This window comes from Rhipicephalus sanguineus, chromosome 5, assembly GCF_013339695.2.
Source record: "Rhipicephalus sanguineus isolate Rsan-2018 chromosome 5, BIME_Rsan_1.4, whole genome shotgun sequence".
NCBI lineage: Eukaryota > Metazoa > Arthropoda > Arachnida > Ixodida > Ixodidae > Rhipicephalus > Rhipicephalus sanguineus.
The window spans coordinates 42,874,449-42,892,855 of NC_051180.1; the positions used below are offsets into that span (position 1 = coordinate 42,874,449).

At 43.7% G+C, this 18,407-nt stretch overlaps 1 protein-coding gene across 1 annotated transcript in view; it reads right to left on the minus strand.

Moving 5' to 3' along the window:
- LOC119393555 (atrial natriuretic peptide receptor 1) overlaps positions 1 to 18,407 on the minus strand; it is a 215,530-nt gene that overhangs the window by 27,476 nt on the left and 169,647 nt on the right. Inside the window, exons 12-15 of the mRNA XM_037660647.2 lie at positions 11,244 to 11,481; positions 9,564 to 9,719; positions 5,918 to 6,086; positions 433 to 582 (exon numbers count right to left, since the gene is read on the minus strand). Of these exons, the coding sequence (XP_037516575.1) occupies positions 433 to 582; positions 5,918 to 6,086; positions 9,564 to 9,719; positions 11,244 to 11,481 (713 nt within the window). The remainder of the gene's footprint in view (positions 1 to 432; positions 583 to 5,917; positions 6,087 to 9,563; positions 9,720 to 11,243; positions 11,482 to 18,407) is intronic.

Genomic DNA, 18,407 nt, shown 5'->3' on the forward strand with positions numbered 1-18,407 from the left:
CCGGACAGCACGAGGACTGTGTGCAGTGAACGCCACAATGTTCTTCCATATCTGAACTGTAATGTTGCTCACTGTGCTGTACAATTTAAAGGTATAAAGTTGAACACCTGTTTGTAGCAAAGCAGCCATCTTGTGCTTCTTCAGAATTAAATGAAAAAAGAAAGGTAAGTTAGTCGACAAGTTATCTCTTGCATACAGGCCTGAGTTAAAATAATAACATCTTAAGGACTCTAGGAGATGTTCTGAAATTGGAAAGATTAGGTTGCTGCTGCTAGTCCAACAATCTCAAATGATGCAGCCAGGTTGTGGTTACAAGGGCGACTTTTTCTCCTCCGAGATTACCGATATCCTGCTGGTAATCAGGAAAAGTTGCAATAGTTTGTAGAAATACAAGCTGTAGAACTTATAGAAATAGAAATCTACTGCGCGTACTTTGGTAAGAGCTGATAAAGTAGATCTTCGGCTTTTCGCTTCTCCTCGAGGTAGTCTGCGGTCCTTTCCTCTACGAGAGACTCCAAGTTGTTGGCGTACTGCTCCATCCGTGACAGGAGGTTGTCCAGGATATTGCCACTCTCGGATTCCCTGTAATGAAGGACAATTATGTACCATTGCTCTGCTGCATGTAGGCAGATTAGGCCTATATCCACCCTACATTACACGCAAGCTCTTTGAGTGTCTTGCAAAACAAAACTATGCAGGATTTAATAGGATTAGCGAACAGATTGCCAATCACCGAAAGGTTTTTTTTTTTTTTAAGGAATGTAGATAAGTGATAGAGCAAAGCGCACTTGGGAGATTTCGAAGATTCCGTAATGTAACTGAATGATGTGCATAACGCAAGGTATTTTAGGTAGCATAATCTGTAATAATTGTCTTTATAAGACTGGCCAGCATTCTCTCATCCTGGTTAGTCGCTATGTATATGCGGCATTCACTTTAGGCCGGCTGTTATTAACTGTGTTGCATATATAGACACGCATATAAGAAAAGTGGTGAATATAACAAGCCAACACTTCATACTGAAAAGTGGCACCATATTCCACGCGTTTCTTTAATAGTCCAGGTATTTATGTTAGGGTGACAATAAAAGAAGAGACACTAAGAACGACACATAAGTAAACACCCACAGATTTCACTGCAGAAACTTAAATTATGATGATATGTTCGGGTACAAGGATTATAAAAAAATACGCGGCATCAGGGACAGAGCACCAGAATGCAGAAAGTAACGAATATGAGGCAGGATGGAGTACTGGGCGAGCTGGTATAAATTCATCTTGGCTTACAGCGCGACTAACGCGGACGTAGAAGAGAAGGGAACACATGGCACAGCGCTGACTTTCAACTGATGTTTTGTTGAAGAAAACGGGGACATAAAAATACGAACTGTGCATCTCGTGAGCAACCCGGCCTTCGCCCTTCATAGCCAATCAACTCAAATATACTCTGCGCAACTAAGCATCGTAATTATAGAAGACGTACAGATTGCGAAAGTAAAACGGAACCCGTATACCAGACACGGGATAGCAGGAGATCCCTATTTACTGTCGAACAGCGAAACATCGTTATCCATTAAGGCAATGGATGGCTGGCTCACACATTGAGATCCTTTTTTGTTTCTAGCAAAGGCCTCCATAATCTTTCTTGATAACCCTTCAGGCAGCCTGAAGAGCAATTTTGTTTATGACAATGACAATTACCATAATGGCAATGCTTAATTGCGCAGAGTACATTTGAGTTATTTGGCTATGAAGGGTCAAGGCCAGGTAGGTCACGAAGTGCCCAGTTTGTGTTTTAAATACAAAGCATTTCTTAGCGAACCTTGGGCACTTTGAGCGTTTCTATCTATCTATCTATCTATCTATCTATCTATCTATCTATCTATCTATCTATCTATCTATCTATCTATCTATCTATCTATCTATCTATCTATCTATCTATCTATCTATCTATCTATCTATCTATATATCTATCTATCTATCTATCCACCTACGTCTGAGTGCTTTCATGATCGCCTCTTTAACTTGGTGTACACAAAAATTGGCATGGGAGGGTAAGACGATTTTACGAATATGACTGTCGGGTCATAACATGAATAACGTGAAACTCCTGTCGCGTACGTCGTAAAATCCTTTCCTACCGACACATGTGGGACATACCCGTTTACCATGGCCCGCGGTGTACGGATATGCGCCACAGGTGATTGACAGCTTATATAAACCCAGGAACGGCGAGAACAGACATTGGTAACGTTAGAGCGTTAAGGGAAACCAACATCGGCAGCGTTGACTCGACGAATGGAGAGAATGAAGCTTAGGATCCCAGCAGGAATCGAACCCAAGCCTTCTGCGTGGCAATCAGGTATTCTACCACACAGCCAGACCAGGTCTATAAACTGGTTTGGAAAAGCAGCCTATGCAGGCGTAATGGCGGTGCAACGTCAATTGTGGTTATGGTGCTGGCTATCTAATTTCACAATAAAGCAATAAACACTACATGATACTATAAAGGAATAAACACTACATGATACTCCTACGATGTGTACTCCTACGATAGAGGCGTCATATCAGATTAACGTCTGTGGTTCAAGTGTTGGCTCCGCTTTTGTAGCAGTCTAATAAATATTACGTTTGTAATACTATGATTCAGCAAGCTATACTGAAGCATTGCTCGAACCCGGAGGAATACATTAACGAAAGTTACATATAATATCCACATCACCGCACCGTAAAGGGCACTTCGTGCGCCAGAACGGCGCAGTGTCATCTTCATTTCTTACGAGGCTGGGCGATGGCCTCATGCTGACCGAAGATGATGCCAGATTGATTGACAGCCGCTTTGTAGACTAGGCTACGCAGGCCACATACGTCTAGGTAGTCTACGAATACGACAACTACCATCCACTTATGTTGGTCTACATAGCACTATCCAGGCCTACCAGCCTCAACGGCCTATACCTCAGAACGCGAAGGGTGGCTTCAGGTTCGGACATGTCGCCGGCTCTATCGACAGACAACTTGTTGACGAAATGACCGAGGCATCCACGAATTCCAACAGCTCTACTATACACATACTTCACTACACATCGACCCCTCGCCACCACAATCCCAACCGGATCCTATAACAAGTCATGACCAGCTGCTGGTGCTCACTGGTCACGGTGATGGTGCTCTTGTTCAAGAACTCTCAAGAACTTCTTCCACACATGCACACGGGTTCGTGAAACGTGCGTGCGTTCTCGGGACACGTATAAGCACTACATATCAACCAGGGGCGTAGCCAAGGGGGGGGGGGGGGTTGGGGGGTTCAAATTCCCCCCGAAAATTTTCACTTTTGGTTGCGTATACATACACACAAACGCACGCATGAACATACATAAAGTATGGTTGAACCCCCCCCCCCCCGAAAAAAAATAAACAACTGGTTATATAACACATATGCGGCTCTTCAACATATATGTGTGCGTATAAAATTTATACAAATCTTTAGCGTCATTTTGTAACGTGTGGCTCAGTGAAAAAAAAATTCGGCAGATCCCACGCGTTGTGGGAATCGGTTGCATGCCAAGCAGTCAGCGAGTACTTCTATGCCGTATTTTATGGCTTTGAGCGAAGCGTTACGAGGTGGATCGACGTGTTTTTGTAAGTGTAGTAGCTTTGTGCACATTGTGGGCTTACCGAGCACGTCGACAACACTGGCGTTTAAGGGGTAACATGGTGCGACGTAACGTCAGCCCTCCCGTTAGAGTACATACGTCAGTATTATCGAAATAGGTGCACTTTATGGAGCAATCATGTGAATATGATACGTAACATTCGTTAATGTATTCCTCCGGGGTCGAGCAATGCTTCAATATAGCTTACTGAATCATAGGAATACACACGTAATGACTAGACTGCTATAAAAGCGGTGCCAACACTGGAACCACAGACGTTAATCTGATATGACGCCTGCATCGTAGGAGTATCATGTAGTGTTTATTTCTTTCTTGTAAAATTAGATGGCCAGCAACACAACCACAATTGACGTTGCACCAACATTACGCCTGCATAGGCTATTTTTCCAAACAGGTTTACAGAACTAGCGTGGCTCTGTGGTAGAATAGCTGATTACCACGCAGCATGCTTGGGTTCGATTCCTGCTGGGATCCTAAATTATATTTTCTGCAATCCTAATTTATAGTTTCCATTCGTCGGGTCCATGCTGCCGCTCTCGGTTTTTCTTAACGCTCTCGCATTTAAAGGACCAGTTTCTGTTCTCGCCGTTCCTGGGTTGATATAAACTGGCAATAACCTGTGGCGCATACCCGTACACCGCGGCCCTTGGTAAACGGGTATGTGCCACACGCGTCTGGAGGAAAGGGTTTTACGACGTACGCGACAGGAGTTTCACGTTATTCATGTTATCACCCGACAGTCATATTCGTCAAATCCTCTTACCGTCCAATGCCAATTTTGGTCTACACCAAGTTAGGAAGGCGATCATGAGAGCACCCAGACGTAGGTGGCTAGATAGACAGATAGATAGATACGTAGATAGAAACGCTCAAAGTTCCAAAGGTTCGCTAAGAAATGCTTCGCCTTTAAAAAATTACGCCACAGTCACCTTCCTGCCGCATGCTTCGCATAACATCGACTACCACGGTACGTGGGATCTGCCAAATTTTTTTATGTTCTCGTTTTCTTCAATAAAACTTCAGTTGAAACGCAGCGCTGTGCCAAGCGTCCCCTTCTCTTCTTCGTCCGCGTTAGCCGCGCTGTAAGCCAAGGTTAACATGACGTGTTCTAGGACAACATTTCTCTGTTTCTGTTTTCGTTACAGAGTGATACAAAGCCGCCACTATATAGCGCAAGCTCAGAGAGGCCTAAAGGATTTATATGTTACCGAGTTCCCCCTTAGATCTCGCCCTCTCACATGCCCAGGAGCTTATTTGACTCACGCGCGGTGCGAATGACAAACATAGCCGTGGGGACTTCGGCATCTCTATGATTAAATAAACATGTGTTGTGAAAACTAGGCGGATATGGGAAGTTAAGCGCGACGAAACCTTCAGGGAGCGCCATGGTTCTACTGTTCAACAGCTTTCAATTCTGAAAAAAAAAATAAAACATCGATGATCAGCACATTGAAGTGCGTTGTTCACACTGCCTTCGACTCGCTCCTTATTACGCTATCACGTTAGAAACGTTGCAATTCTGTTGGCGACATGGGTCTCGCATTATTCTCGCTATGAGCACTATATTTTTCCCCTTTCAGATATATACGCAGATGACGAAGATAACGATTGTATTAGGGCACACAAGACGTAGTACTCGTCAAAGCAGGCCAATGTGGTGCACCGAAACTGGCATTTGGTAATTTCTTTGACCTCATATTTGGCGGATACATCGCATGATATTTCGGTTGTCCGCTGTGATCACTACAGTCGGTATCAACACATCTCTGAAACTGCTGTATGGCCAGTTCGTCGAGGAACGTGCAGTCGGACGCTGGTACAATAGAAATAGCAGTGCACATAATTGAATATATCCCGGCAAAACAGAACAAAGAAATCGAATAATGTGATATATAGTAAAGCTTTACAAACCCCTCTCACCTAGCGAACGCATTGCTTCCGATTCATGCAGTAAAATCTTGCCTAGAGATGGCGAAGTGCCAAACCAGAGCATTTCTTTCTGTGGTTTAGGGGGCTCCTATAGTATAACTTCGCTGTATTTGACTTATCATTTACATGCATTTGAATACATACTCTCGTCTATTCATAGCAAGTGCACAAGTATCAGCACTTTCGTGCCATGTTCACAAGAAAGTTCACAGACCCAAAAAAAGCGCTAGAGTGCTGGCAGACAGAGACGAGAGTGCGTACGAAGACACTTTGTGTAAAGGCAAGATGTATTCCTTTCTTCTCTCTACTTACTTGTTCAGCTTTCTAATGAGCGGCTTCAAGGCCTGAAAGTCCGGCCTCTCATTTGGGTCGCCAGCCCAGCACTTTGTGATCAGCTGACGTACTTCGTCTGGGCAGTCGATTTCGTCAAACACAGGCCGAAAAAGTGGCTTTGATTCAGATATGACTTGCTCTACGATCTCTGGAAGGAATACAAAGTATTTTGCATATTAAACAAACATGATTTGAAGAGAACGCAGCTAGCACTATTAATAAAAAGGTAAGCTAACGTTATAGAGAATTAGTTTTCTGTTTCAGTTGTTTCTTAAAAAAATCACAGCATATCCACGGAGTGAATGATGATGAGTGGGCGAAGCTGCGGAGGTTCATCGGTAAACCGTGAATCTTCCGTGAATTCTGCCCAGTACATCATCACCGACGTGAGATCGGGCGCGTTTATACTAAAGGTTCGATGAGTTATGACGACTTGCAGCTCACTTTAATTTTACATGTACGCTGTGAATTTTCATTGTTTAGAAAACCATTGCTTTAGAAAACATCCGGCGTCTTTCGTTAAGCAGCTGGCGTCTTTTCATTTTGCTTTAGAAACACCTGGCGTTCTTTCGTTCTGCTTTTAGAAAACACCTGCGTCTTTCGTTGGTTTATTTCATGAATCAACGGCGTTTTGAACAAAATTTTTATTGTTTAATCACGCACAGGAGAAATCTCACCAGGCACTACCTTGGAGGTAAACAATGGCTGCTAATGGGAATGAGAGACAGAAGAAGTCGGCTTTTAGCTAACACTTACACTTCTACTAACGTTTCCTACTGGAACATGCCAATGGCTGCTAATGGGGAATGAGAGACAGAAGAATTCGGCTTTTAGTTAACGCGCACGCTGCGAATTTTTTATTGTTCAACAACGCACGGGAAAAATCTCCCACCGGCACCACCTTGGAGGTCAAGATCTGGTACTAGCGTTACGACTGGTTACGCACTACTACGAGGGACGAACGGGTGCCGCCTTAAGGAGCTTCGCCCCTAAAACATTTTGCTCAGATAATGGGGTAACTCGGTCACGTCCGGTATACAATGTGTACATACAGATGTGCTTTTTCTTACTGTGTTTGTTGATCTACAATACGGTGTTCAGAATTGCACCGGGAGATTACAGGCATTTAATTTAAATTATCACGCACATCAGTTACATAGGAGAGAGATTGAAACAGCTGACAGTTTTTATTCGAGAATTACGGCATCCAAAATTACGCATCGCATCTTTGATCAAAGCCGAAGAGAAATAAAGCTAATGTATCACAGAAGCTCAAGAAAGCAGTCCTGCCATCATACACTTGCGTCTTATGGACATGCATACACATTTTTCTAAAGCACGGCAAATGTGTTTGGGGCACCATTGGTTAAGAGGTACTATCACACCTTTTTTTTTTACCGAGTGACTGTAGTTCCATATACGCTGAAACATTCACGCCACATACCTTTCTGTATGGGTGACAAAAAACAGGTCACACACGTTAAGTTGTTCACATTTGGATGGGACAGGACATAGTTCTAAACAGAAAAATCTGTCTCGTATGCCTTCCTTGAAGCACAGTGTTGTAAGAATAATAAAATACGCACAATTATAATGTCGTCGTTTCGTCACCCCCACCCCGCTCTTTCTGCCAGCATGTTGTTTTCTTCCTTGTCTTTTATTTTGCTTTGTGTCGTAATTCATGCACCCCAACAATACATTACAAATAATGCCCACTATGCTTTCATTGGCTTCAATATCTATTGGCTTACAGTTATGTCTTACAAAAGCAGGCCCCGCGATCCATTATCCTTCTCTTTTACTTTACATACTTTACAATTACGTATAATTAAAAATAAGCCCTTCAGCTGCGTTGTTCGTCAACTGTGGCAATTTAAGGCATAAATGTTGTGTGGTACATAAAGACACAATTTGAGCTTATCCTCTTACCTAGTTTCACGAAAAAGTTTGTTTGCCCGTCAGTTTCCAGGTCTGGCCACCTACTCTATAGGACGCGCTGTGAAAGAAGGCCTGTTTTCGCGTCGAATTCTTCTTTATGTACAAATCCATGCAATTGGGTTCCCGCGCGCAGCCGGACGAGCATTGGATATCAGGGCATCGCGGCTTCCAGCGATCGTCTCAAAGCTCCCGGATAGACAACCGGAAGAGAAGCGGTCGCGGTTTGTGTACCAATCGTCTCGCATTGTCCGAATTGCTTTGCAGACTCTACGGGTAAAGCCTCACCACCGTACATCTCGGGGATCTGGTTGCAAACCTAGGCGATAAAGGATTGTGTCTCGGCTTCGTAAGCCCCTCGCGCAGCTTTGTAGTTCGGACATTCATTCCCCATGGACGCTGAGGCCATAGCTTAGAATCCGCAGCGACCTAAAACGATGGCTCTCGTTCTGAGCCCTGGCACTCACGTTGGTTCAGCCGTTGTGGATAATGTGGGGCCTCTCCTTCGCTGAACGTGCCGTAAGTGAATGGATGGAGCGAAATGCGCACTTGGCCGGATTCCTGTATCACGTTTCCGTCTAGGCAGTTTTATATTTCCCAGCATTCTCTCCTTTATAGTGCTCTAACTGCCTGAACGTGTTTATTCGCTGTAGCAGGGGGCAGTATCGGCCAAGCGCCGTTGCTACAATTAAGAAAGCTTACGACGAGGAGGCAGTCGAACAAACGGGTTCCAAATTTAGGTGAAAAAATTCAAATGATTAGCTCGCGTGCTTAATTACGTTATATCCTCGTACGAAAAATATGAAATCTGCGTGCCAGGTGGAGATATTAATTTCTCATGAAATGTTTGCATCATACGTCTTGGTATTCGTGAACTTTAGCAGAATAATTACTCAACTAATCTAATATAATTACTAAGGGAATTAGATTCCCCTGGCGCTCAAAATAGCAATTAGATAGCCGAGTCGCAAATGAAAAGCGTTGTTCTAACATTATTACAATATCGCACTTATTAGGTAATTTTTTCCAAAGCTATAATATACGCATCGGCTTCCGCGTCTGTATTGCATTTTAAATTCACCCTCTAATTCCTAACACTTTATGTTTATTTGCTGAGCTAGATAACAACATAAAGGCTGATACAAAGGGTCATCTTGCCTTTTTTTGCGAGAGCATCGCACGTTTTATAAAAATTAGAAAAATAACGCGTGTTATAACTCTTCATAAACGATATGCATGTACGTACGTGAATGTGCGAAGCAAACTTATTTCGCACGTTGTTCACAACTGGGGAAAATCTACTTCCTTGCAAAACTTCTAGTATGTAATAAAGTAAGAGTAAACTTCTACCAATTAATTAATCTTTAGTAACACTGAAACAGATGGAGCACACCTTATAACAAGGGACAATCATTTCAGGAGTTGAAAGCGCCATTCTCTTAAGAATTCTTTTGTTTGTATACGTACGAGCAGTTCACGGCAAAAGCAGCGAGTGAGAATAACCTGGATGCTACTACAATAGTCTATTACAACTACTCCTTGCAAAACTGGATGGTTAGCACCACTCATATATTGGCGCATGCACTTAGCGACCTGCGATTGTAGGATAAAAGAACAGAGATTAAGAAGCTTCAAGTAATGGTAATACTTGAAGTAAAACTTCGTACGTGTTAGTGCTTCTGAATCTCACCTTTGGGGCTCATGTCGATATTTCCCAAATAGAATGCCCCCTGGCGAACGGCAATCTCATGCGAAATGATTGCAAAAGAGTAAACGTCCCCTTTCTGTGTCCCATTAACGGGCGGCTCAGGGGACCGAAGAAGCTCCGGTGCTGTCCATAACTTCCCTGCAACAATGACACAGTTAGTGCTAGGTAACATTACGGAAACTGTATTCAGCAATGTGAACAGTACACTTGAGAATGCACCACGCTTAAGCAGAGAAAGAAAGTGTAGAATTGGTGTGAGGTGAATCGGTAGCACCGGCGTATATCATAATCGTAACCTTGGAAAAAAAATTTAATTTTCCAGGGTAAGAAGAGAGGGTTATGGCATTCAAGCGTTTGTGTTAGCAAAGAGTACAAGCAAGCACTTGCAACAGTGAGCCGAGAAACGCCGTTACTCTGAATGTACAGTTACTAGACATGAACGGATTTTAAACATTCATTGACGTAATCTCTTTCAGTAAGCAAGATTAACATAAGACTGGCTCAGCCAAGACGGTATGAAAAGTTGTGCTCCATAAGAGGCACGTGAGCAAGCAGGCTCATGAAATATATAGTCAGTGTATATGTAAATGCCCGCATGCTACTCTAGATTAGTAAAGGATGATCATAGGAGTAGGCACAAAAAAAAAGGTAATATTATATAATTATCATCGCATGTAGCGTACAAACGAGAGAAGGGCAGATGTATTGATACAAATTGGCAAGAATTCTGCCGAAGTTGCGTCTTCACTAGCGCTTTTTTTCAGCTAATCTGCGCCAACTGTCTTTGCAAAGACTGAAAGTGTGTGAAGAAACTTTTATTCTTGATTACGGGAGCGTCAAACGCGGTCACTAAGCACTGTCTCATTTGCTACTAAAGTAAATGATTTGCAGTGGACAATGTAATACCGAAGTTGTCGTTACAGTGACTGACACCAATCAGAAGTTTAACACATTTTCATCATTATTGTGGCAACTTCTCGTAAAATGTACTTTCGAATAACCTTCGCTGCCGATAATGCTTAGCTCACATCACAATATGAACCCCCGTACTAGCCTTACTGTTTCATATATATTTGTTTCACCTTGATCAAGTTTAGCAATTACGCGTAAACGTGGCCGACTGAGAAAAAATGGCCGTGGATCACTATAGGCCCAACTGGTGTCTTCGCAACCTGGGATTTACCTTTTTTACACGGCGTGGCTTTGCGCCGCATTAAGAATTAGGTTACCAACCGTAAAATAACGGCTTGATGTTTTAATTTTATTATTAGGTATTTGACTACTACCATCTAGAAAATAAGCAGGTGGCCATCAATAATATCTGCGTGCGTTCTTTTAATTTGAACAACTTCGGCATTTTCTATGTTAATTCAATTTGCACCTGTAACACTATTACACGTTTTGGAAGAAAACAAAATACCTTTCGGTGTAATATTGACACTTTAGCTCTTGTGTTTAAGCTTTGTTTGATTTCTGTCCTTGATTACTTTTTTTTTTGACGCATTCCATGTACAACATTTACATCGGGTTTTAGGTTTTCTCTTCTTTCCGCGCTTCATTGTGCAGCAAAAGCCACCATTATTAAGGCCTAGCTCTTGTAATGGTTACCTTAAAAATGAATGAATGAATGAATGAATGAATGAATGAGTTCGCTCAACTTACTCCTCCAGTATGCGTAAGTGTCCTCATTCTCGTTCTCGTCGTAGGCGCGCAAGTTGTGGAGCCCAAAGTCTGTGATCTTGAGCACGAAACGGCTGTCGACCACGCAGTTCGATGACTTCAGATTGCCGTGGCTGTGAATTTCGCTGTTGTGCAGGTACGCCATGCCTTTGACGAGGTCGTGCATCAGGGAGTAGCGAAACATCCAGTCCAGCTTAATCTCCTCGTTTTCAAGGATGTCCTACGAGATCAAAAAAAGGGAAACATTTATGACCCCAGTCTCTCTCATGAGAATCAAGTGCGCTGCCCGTGCCGATCGTGTGCACACGCGTGTTCCTTAGAATGAAAAACGTAAAAAAAAAAGCAATCTAATAAGAGCGATGTAAGGGTAGAAAAGCTAGCCACCCCAACAAGCGTCCAAACGGTTTTGTTTTTGTCCTGTATAAAAATGTGGGCAAGCGAAGTTTTTTCGGCATTTCGCAGGCGGCTACCAAGCTTAGCATATCGTTATGGTATGTTACACAAGTGGAAGAAATATAGTGGCGAGTTTGTTGGTGCAGCATGAGTTGTCAGCGACGAAAATTGGGTTAATATACCTTGAGACATTCCTCCTGAAATAGGGACAAGATTAACACTTTCCGGCAATTTCCGACATGTATATGAAAGAAACAGTCATTCGGACTTAATGTGTGGTCATCTGACATGAACCCATCGTCCAGGACTCTGGACACAACGCTGTGAGCATGGTGCTTACAAAGCGGGCGTGAAGGCTTTGACAAGGTCAGGCGGTTGCATCGAATCAGATGCGTAAACTGAGGTCACCGTCTCTGCTATACTGGCTGTTTTATAGATTTCCGTAATATGAAATTCCGGTTTACTGTGAAGTCTGAATTTCTTCAGCGGGAAGACATGCAAATGTAAAGTCAGTATTTCGTGCTATGTCTCGTTCCGCAGGATCAAATAAAGTTGTTTTCAATTCTATTCTTTAACTATGTTCATTTTTTATAGATGATGGAAACGTCACCTCGAGAATAAAATAATCTGAGATTAATATCGATGTCCCAAGCTCGCCTACAAGCATTTCTAACTCCAGTTTGAGCGCTATTCTTTATGCTGAAAACTTGGGCCACGCGAGAGTACAGTATATGCATATAATCACATTGAACGTCAAGCCATGAACCATGCTCACAAAGCGGTTGTGCAGCTGACCTGCGAAATGTCAGTCACCTGAGGTGTGTAGATATTCGTTAGTCGTATATTTCAGTACCACAAGCAGCTCTTAATATTTTGGGCCCCTTATAAGGAAATATTGGTTTTCGTCTACTCGCCGAGTACCGCCTATGCGTTGCCGCTATTGCATATGCTAATCATACTGCTTTAAATAAATCTTGAATTCGATGCTAAGAAATACACATTTGTCTTCTTGTCTAACAGCATTTGGGGAATATCGTATATATATATATATATATATATATATATATATATATATATATATATATATATATATATATATATATATATATATATATATATATATATATATATATATATATATATATATATATATATATATATATATATATATATATATATATATATATGTTCAGTCACGCCTAGGCACCCAAAGCATTATAGACAAGATGCATGTTTAGTAATTTGGAAGGGTAGCGCTAGTGGACACGGACTAGAGGAAGATACACGGACACATAGACGGAAGCGCTTTAGCAACTGGTTTTTTATTGAAAATCTGCCCTACATATATACATGGACACGTGACAATTTCAGCGCACTGACGAATTGAGGAACATAATTTCTTTTTCTGACAACACTATCGACGGTGTGCTGGCACATTTCGCCCCTTCTATTATTATGGTCTTTGCTTCGATGATTTCTCGAGTGCACATATCTTTGTGGAGGCTGAATATGATACAATTTGAATAAACAGGTGAACAACCACAGTCATTGCAATGTCTGGACAGGTGTCCATCTCTGTATCGAGCAACGTTTTGTTTGTGCTCCCGTAGCAGATGATTGATACATCGGCCCGTTTGGCCGATGTATTTCCCGCCACATGTCAGTGGTAAACTGTATACCACGCCTTCTGCGCATGGCACGAAAGGACTTTGGTGCTTTTCGATGGCAGGATCGGTGGGCTTACACAGGTGGCTTAGCTTATCGGGTGCTGAAATAATCATGTTTACTCCCACCTGACTCGCTACTTTTTTCAGGCTATGCGAGAGCTCGTGTGTGTACGGGATCACTGCCACCTTCTCCTTTTTCCTGGATGCGGAGGTAGGTTCACCATCCGGGTGGCGTACTTTTGTGAGCACTTTGCTCGCAACGGAGACGAGCACCTGTGTCGGGTATCCTGCCAAGTCCAGCCGCGCCTCTTCTTCTTGCAGGCTGGTTGCCATTGTGTGAACACAAGACTTCCGGACGGCATTTGCCAAAAAGAGGTTTACAATACCGCGCTTCACCAACTTTGAATGCGAGGAACTGTACGCCAAAAGCGGCTTGTTGGCTCGGGGGTGATAAGCCCAGCGTGCATGTTTTTTACCAAATGGTAAATGAAGATCGAGAAACTGCAAAGTATTGTCAACAGGTGATTCATGGGTTATGTAGGGCAGATTTTCAATAAAAAACCAGTTGATAGAGCGCTTCCGTCTGTGTGTCCGTGTGTCTTCCTCTAGTCCGTGTCCACTAGCGCTACCCTTCCAAGTATGAATTTCCAACTCGCCCAAGAAACAGCACTCCTAAGATGTTTAGTAAAACCAGATACCTTCGGTTTCTCATTTTGTTCTGTTCCTTGGTGTATTTCAAGCACACAACAATAATTAATAATTGCAGTCGGAAATTAGAAGGAGGAGAAGGAGGAGAAGAAAAACGGAAAGACAGGGAGGTTAGCCAGTTCTCAGACCGGCTGGCTACCCTGTGCTGGGGAAAGGGGAAGGGGGAGTGAAAGATGATAGAAAAGGGATGTTACAAAAAGAAAAAAAAAAGAACAATAGTACGATAAACGACACTGCTTAAAGTCTGTCTATGAGATTAGTTTTGCGCAAAAAGCGCAATAACGCTTTCAAAGCTTTCCGTGCCGAGGATGGTTTCGGCCAGTGTCCTAAGATCTTTTCCTCCGACAGTGGACGATTGTCAAGTCTATTTAACGCTGCGGACAGTTCTTCTCTTTGTGCACTGAAGCGAGGACACTCACAGAGAAGATGGGCGATTGTCTCCTCGCAGCTACAGTTATCACATGTCGGGCTGCTGGCCATTCCAATTCGAAATGAGTAGGCCTTCGTGAAAGCCACCCCGAGCCACAGGCGGCACAGGAGCGTCTCCTCAGCTCTAGTTATATCCGACGGAAGACGGAGCTGTAGATTCGGGTCCAAGTTGTGAAGACGGGCGTTGGTAAATTCCGTCGAGTTCCACTGTGCCAGTGTCAGTTCACGTGCATGGGAACGAAGCCTTGTTGCGGCGTCCGTTCTTGACAGCGGTATAGCTGCACAATGGAGAGCATCATGGGCAGATCGGGCAGCCTCATCAGCACGGTCATTTCCGTAGATACCGCAATGGCCCGGAATCCACTGATAGATTAGGCTGTGGCGCTTCTCAATGGCGCGGTGATGAAGCAGTCTTATGTCAACGACTAACTGTTCATTTGGTCCATGACGATATGGGGACATAATGCACTGGAGCGCTGCTTTGGAGTCAGAGAAGACTGACCATGCCTGTGGCGTTTCTTCCACTACGTACTCTAGAGCAGCACGGATGGCGGTGAGTTCTGCAGCCGTCGATGATGTCAAGTGCGACGTCTTGAACTTTATGGTGACGGATTTCTCGGGTATGACCACTGCCCCTGCTGAGCTTGTAGGAGAAATTGAACCGTCAGTATAAATGTGAAGGCGTCCATTGTGTTTTTCATGCAGAAACAATAGAGTGGCTTGCTGTAGGGCCAGATATGACGAGTGTTTTTTCTTTTGTATACCGGGAATGGTTATCAGGGCTTCCAGTGGATGTAGACACCACAACGGCAACGGCGATCTTGCTGCGTGCGTGAAGTTCGTGGGAATCACTGCGCTATGCGAAGCAATAATTCCGCTGAATGCAGAGTGTGGCCTAGCAGCTGGAAGTGAGGCGAGGTGGTGTGATGGAATCCGGGCGGCATGTCTTATGTGCATTCTTAAAGCATCGACGCGGATGTATGTTGTGATGGGGTGATCACGAGCGATGACGACAGTCGCTGCTGAGGACGCGCATCTGGGAAGCCCAAGGCATATCCTCAGTGCTTGGGCTTGAATCGACTGGAGTACGCGTAAGTTTGTTCTTCGGGTCCTGCCCAGTACAGGTAAACTGTAGCGCATGAAGCCGAGGAAAAGTGCAGTATTAGAGCAGCGCACATCGGCTGTAAGCACACACAATTTTTTAACGATGACCATGTGCACAACTTTTAAATTGGTTGCAACCGACCTCACAGCATCCTTATGAGTCCGCTGTTAAAAATCGCTTCGATAGCAGAAATAATGCAGATCGGGTCACGATACACATCATAACGGCAGCGCAAAACGGACACGCAACACCGCGAAGGACGAAGAAACCCTTGATTAATTATGTCGCAGCGTGTAGTTAGGAAATTTAAGAAAAGTCCTCATTTGCAGGTCGAGAAGTTTGTACTTTCAAAGTTATGAAACCCAAATAACCCACGAAAGCAGGACACTACCACTTTCAGGCATGGGGATCATTAGCAGGAGTCTTGGAAGTAGTCGCAACTCGTTTGGGAAACGAGCGCACGCCGGTATCATTACACAAGACGTGCCTGCTAGCGACCAAACTTCCCGAGTAAAACTTGAGCTGCAAACACATTTGAGCACTTCATTATGCTGGCGTTATTTGCACACACCGATGCAATGCTGTGCTCACGTTACCGTAAACAGCACTTCAGAGAAGAAAATGTAAGGTGGCTGTTAGAATACACCAGAATGTGTGGCGGCAAAGAACTGCTTTTACTGCGATCGCTTTGAAACTCGGGTAACAAAGATCATTCCTGATTATTAGCTCTTGCTATTTGAAAGGGCGCCCTCTGTGCGTGGACGCTCATTCAACACTGCGTTACTTACTACAGAGCTGAATGAGAGTCGCGATTATAAAAATTGAAGCTTTCAAGAAAAAAAAACATAGCAGTTATATCGCCAAACCTTTACTGATATTTAAAAAAAAAGCACGCCATATCCACGGAATGAATGATGATAAGTGGGCGAAGCTCGAGAGGGGGAGGTCATCGGTAAACCGTAACTCTCCCGTGAAAGTCAGCCCATTACATCATTAGAAAGACGTACGACGGTGCGTATATTATACAAAATCAACTTTTATTTTGTTCTTGTTTGTTTGTTGTTTCGTTTCTTCGTTTGTTCTTTTCATTTCGTCGTTGTCATGGCGGCTGGATTGCGAGGTCCCTTCATTATGACGGCTTTATGGTCCGTGAAATGATGCGAGAGAGGTTCTTGTACTGGCTGCAGTGGGAAGTTTGCAAACACTAAGTCTATGCACGTCCCTCGGATCGTGGTAGGTTTCATATGGATACATCTGAGTGCGTATTTTGAAAGCATGTGCTGCACGATCCAGTCATTGGCAATGAGGTCCACGTTGAAGTCCCCAACCAGCACAAACGGACGGTTCTTGTACTTGTTGTCGTAGTCACGTAACGCAGCGTCTGTAAACGACTTGACGTCCCCGATAGACAGGTTGGGTGGGAGGTACACGGTCATGACGGCGACTAGCAGACGGCGACTGAATCGGTGGGCCGGTGTTTCGACGCGTGGTGGCGATTCCGGGCTCGATTGTCGGCTCCTCGATGGAGTGCCAAGCATGAAGCTTACCCCGCACCTCCACCAGTGTAACGACGTGGGTTCGACGAGGACACGGAGCACGACAAACAAACACGCTTTATCAATCAGAGAAAGAACTGCAACGTCTTCTTCGTTCTTGCGCTGGGTTGATTGATTGATTGATCCTAGAGGAATGGCACAACCCACCACGGGGGATCGGCCACGAATCGTGCGGCAGTAGGATGTGTGAGTGGAAAAAAAAGGGTGGGGGGGGGATAATTCTAAAGAGATAGTTTTAGGTAAGCGAAAATGTTATTTGTGTTCGCGGTTTCCCAATTGAATGCTAAAGAGATAGAAAAGAAAGAAGAGAAAGAGTTAGTTAAATAAAAGCATTAAATAAGTACTGAACGATAAATGAAATAAATAAAACAAGTAGGTACTAGAAATATTAGCATGGCAGTCTTTTTGATTCGTTTATATAGTTAATTAGTGCCTCAAATATGTCCCTGTTGCAGTGACCCAGTGCCGACGCCCCCAGGGAGAGTAATGCCGTTACGGAAAGCTGAAGCCCACGTTTTCGGAAAGGAGGTGCAAGAAATCTTTGCCTTAGATGTTGATATCTGCGACATTCTGTGAAAAAATGCTCTATGGTTTCTGCTCGCGAACAATAACAACATTGAGGGGAAGGAAAAAAACCAGGCCTGTGTAAGTAAAAATTTGAAGAGGGAATTCTGCATCGCAATCTAGTTAATGTAACTTCTAATTGTCTTGTGCCACACCATGAGCTATGCCATGGAAACCTAAGGTGCTGAAAGTCTGCCCCGTTTAGAACAGAAGATCTTGTGTGTTCATCTCGAATACAAAAATATCGAAATCGTGCGATAGTATTTTGGGATAGTATTTGGGATAGTATTTTTCAGGACCGGGCCCTGAATCGATGCCGCCGCCTATGTGTCCGCTGCTTCATTTAGAGTTATTCCAGTATGACCTGGTACCCAAACCAAACGGACAATGCGTACATGATTGGGCATATATGTATATAATTCTGACAGGCAGCTCGATGACTTTGGTACTGTCAAAGCAGCGCAAACTGACAAAGAGTTGGTCAATATAACCACTGAAGAAATAGATGCTGGGAGTTTGCGTAATGCCAGAATAATTGCCATTAATTCTGCCTGGAATATTGGCGTAAAATTGGGCAGTCGAAGAGAAAAGGACCAGTTTAATGCTGTTGAATAAATGCGCACTCCTGCCTTCTCATCTGCAACGGAGGCATCTGTGGCTATGACTGAACTTATCCGTAGACTCTTAAGGTGGTCGCTCAACAAGCCGTTTAAATATCTAATAG